This window comes from Colobus angolensis, unplaced genomic scaffold (genome assembly GCF_000951035.1).
Source record: "Colobus angolensis palliatus isolate OR3802 unplaced genomic scaffold, Cang.pa_1.0 Scaffold5, whole genome shotgun sequence".
NCBI lineage: Eukaryota > Metazoa > Chordata > Mammalia > Primates > Cercopithecidae > Colobus > Colobus angolensis.
The window spans coordinates 1,344,314-1,345,971 of record NW_012118487.1 but is presented as its reverse complement, the minus strand read 5'-3'; the positions used below and the strand labels follow the sequence as shown (position 1 = coordinate 1,345,971).

The window sequence follows — 1,658 nt, the reverse complement described above, 5'->3', positions numbered from 1 at the left end:
AAAAGTTTCGTTCATTTCCCTCAAAACACTTGGATCTGCAGTTTAAGTAGGTACTTTTCTGCCAGGTGCAGATTAGTTAAGAGATTAGCAGACTTCTCTGCCTATCTTCTCTTACTTTAAAACACATGTTACCGGCCGGGCGCGGTGGCTCACGCCTGTGATCCCAGCACTTTGGGAGGCCGAGGTGGGCGGATCACGAGGTCAGGAGATCGAGACCATCCTGGCTAACACGGTGAAACCCCATCTCTACTAAAAAATACAAAAAAATTAGCTGGGCGTGGTGGCGGCGCCTGTGGTCCCAGCTACTCATAGTCCGAGGCTGAGGCAGGAGAATGGCGTGAACCTGGGAGGCGGAGCTTGCAGTGAGCTGAGATGGTGCCACTCACTCCAGCCTGGGGGACAGAGCGAGACTCTGTCTCAAAAACAAACAGACAAAAACAAAACAAAACACATGTTACCTTTGAATCCAGGAAGCAATAGCCATGAGAACAAAGAAGGACCTGACGCCTTTGAATGAAGATTCAAAACATGATCTTCATGTTTTGTATTAGCTTGGAGTAAAAGCCAGTTGCTGGCAGAATATCCCTTAAGCTTGTTGCCTCTTCTCTTTGTTTCAGAAACTAGAGCTCTGTTTATTCTGATCAAGGCTCTGTCTCACTCTCTTTATCTCAGATAACCCACCCTCTTCTACACACAGCATGGAGCTAAGAGAAGGGTGCCTAGTTATGGAATATCATCGGCAGCATAAACTCCCAGGATTTGTTCTTTGATTTTTTTGTTTGTTTGTTTTTCCCAGTTAGAAGGTGGAACTTCGTCATTGTCCTCTCTTCAGGTTGTCTGTGTCTATTAGTTTTCTCCAGAGGGAGAAGTGGTTTGATTTACATTTAATCTCTGCAATTTGTTAGAGTCCTGTAGTCGGATTTACTTGGAAGAGAGTTTCCCAAAAGAATAAAATTTGCCAAGTTGCTTTTTGGGTGTGAGGTGCTTTTGTATTTGCCTAATACCTTTAATGCAAATTTCTTTCTTTCTCTTTTGCTTTTTTTTAAAAAAATAGAAATGTTTGTTTTCTTAAAACATCTGAAAGTGGCACACCAAGTTCCTCTACTCCTCAAGAAAACACCACATCTGGATACAGCCTTTTAACCTGCAAAAGAACCTTACCTGGTAATGTGATTCAATAATAATATTACATAAAATGTAACGTATTTCATGACTTAACAGCAACAGTGTTGAAACAATTCACAAGGTAACAGAAACTTGTGTAAATGTCGTTCATTGCTTTTCTCATTTGGTATCTTTTCGTGTTTATAATTGACACAGAACCCTGTCATTCTAAAATTTACCGGGGAGTTGACTTTGGAGGAGAAGAATTGAACGTGACTTTCGTTAAAGGAGTGAATGTTTGCCAAGAGACTTGTACAAAGATGATTCGCTGTCAGTTTTTCACTTATTCTTTACTCCCAGAAGACTGTAAGGAGGAGAAGTAAGGGACATTTTATTTTATTTTATTTTTATTTTTATTTTTTTTGAGACGGAGTCTCGCACTGTCACCCAGGCTGGAGTGCTGTGGCCGGATCTCAGCTCACTGCAAGCTCCGCCTCCCGGGTTCCCGCCATTCTCCTGCCTCAGCCTCCCGAGTAGCTGGGACTACAGGCGCC

The 1,658-nt window shown here is 42.5% G+C and overlaps 1 protein-coding gene across 1 annotated transcript in view; it reads left to right on the top strand.

Annotated features, from left to right (window-relative positions):
* Window positions 1-1,658, top strand: part of KLKB1 (kallikrein B, plasma (Fletcher factor) 1) — a 35,982-nt gene that overhangs the window by 26,378 nt on the left and 7,946 nt on the right. Inside the window, exons 9-10 of the mRNA XM_011959514.1 lie at window positions 1,055-1,164; window positions 1,321-1,483. Of these exons, the coding sequence (XP_011814904.1) occupies window positions 1,055-1,164; window positions 1,321-1,483 (273 nt within the window). The remainder of the gene's footprint in view (window positions 1-1,054; window positions 1,165-1,320; window positions 1,484-1,658) is intronic.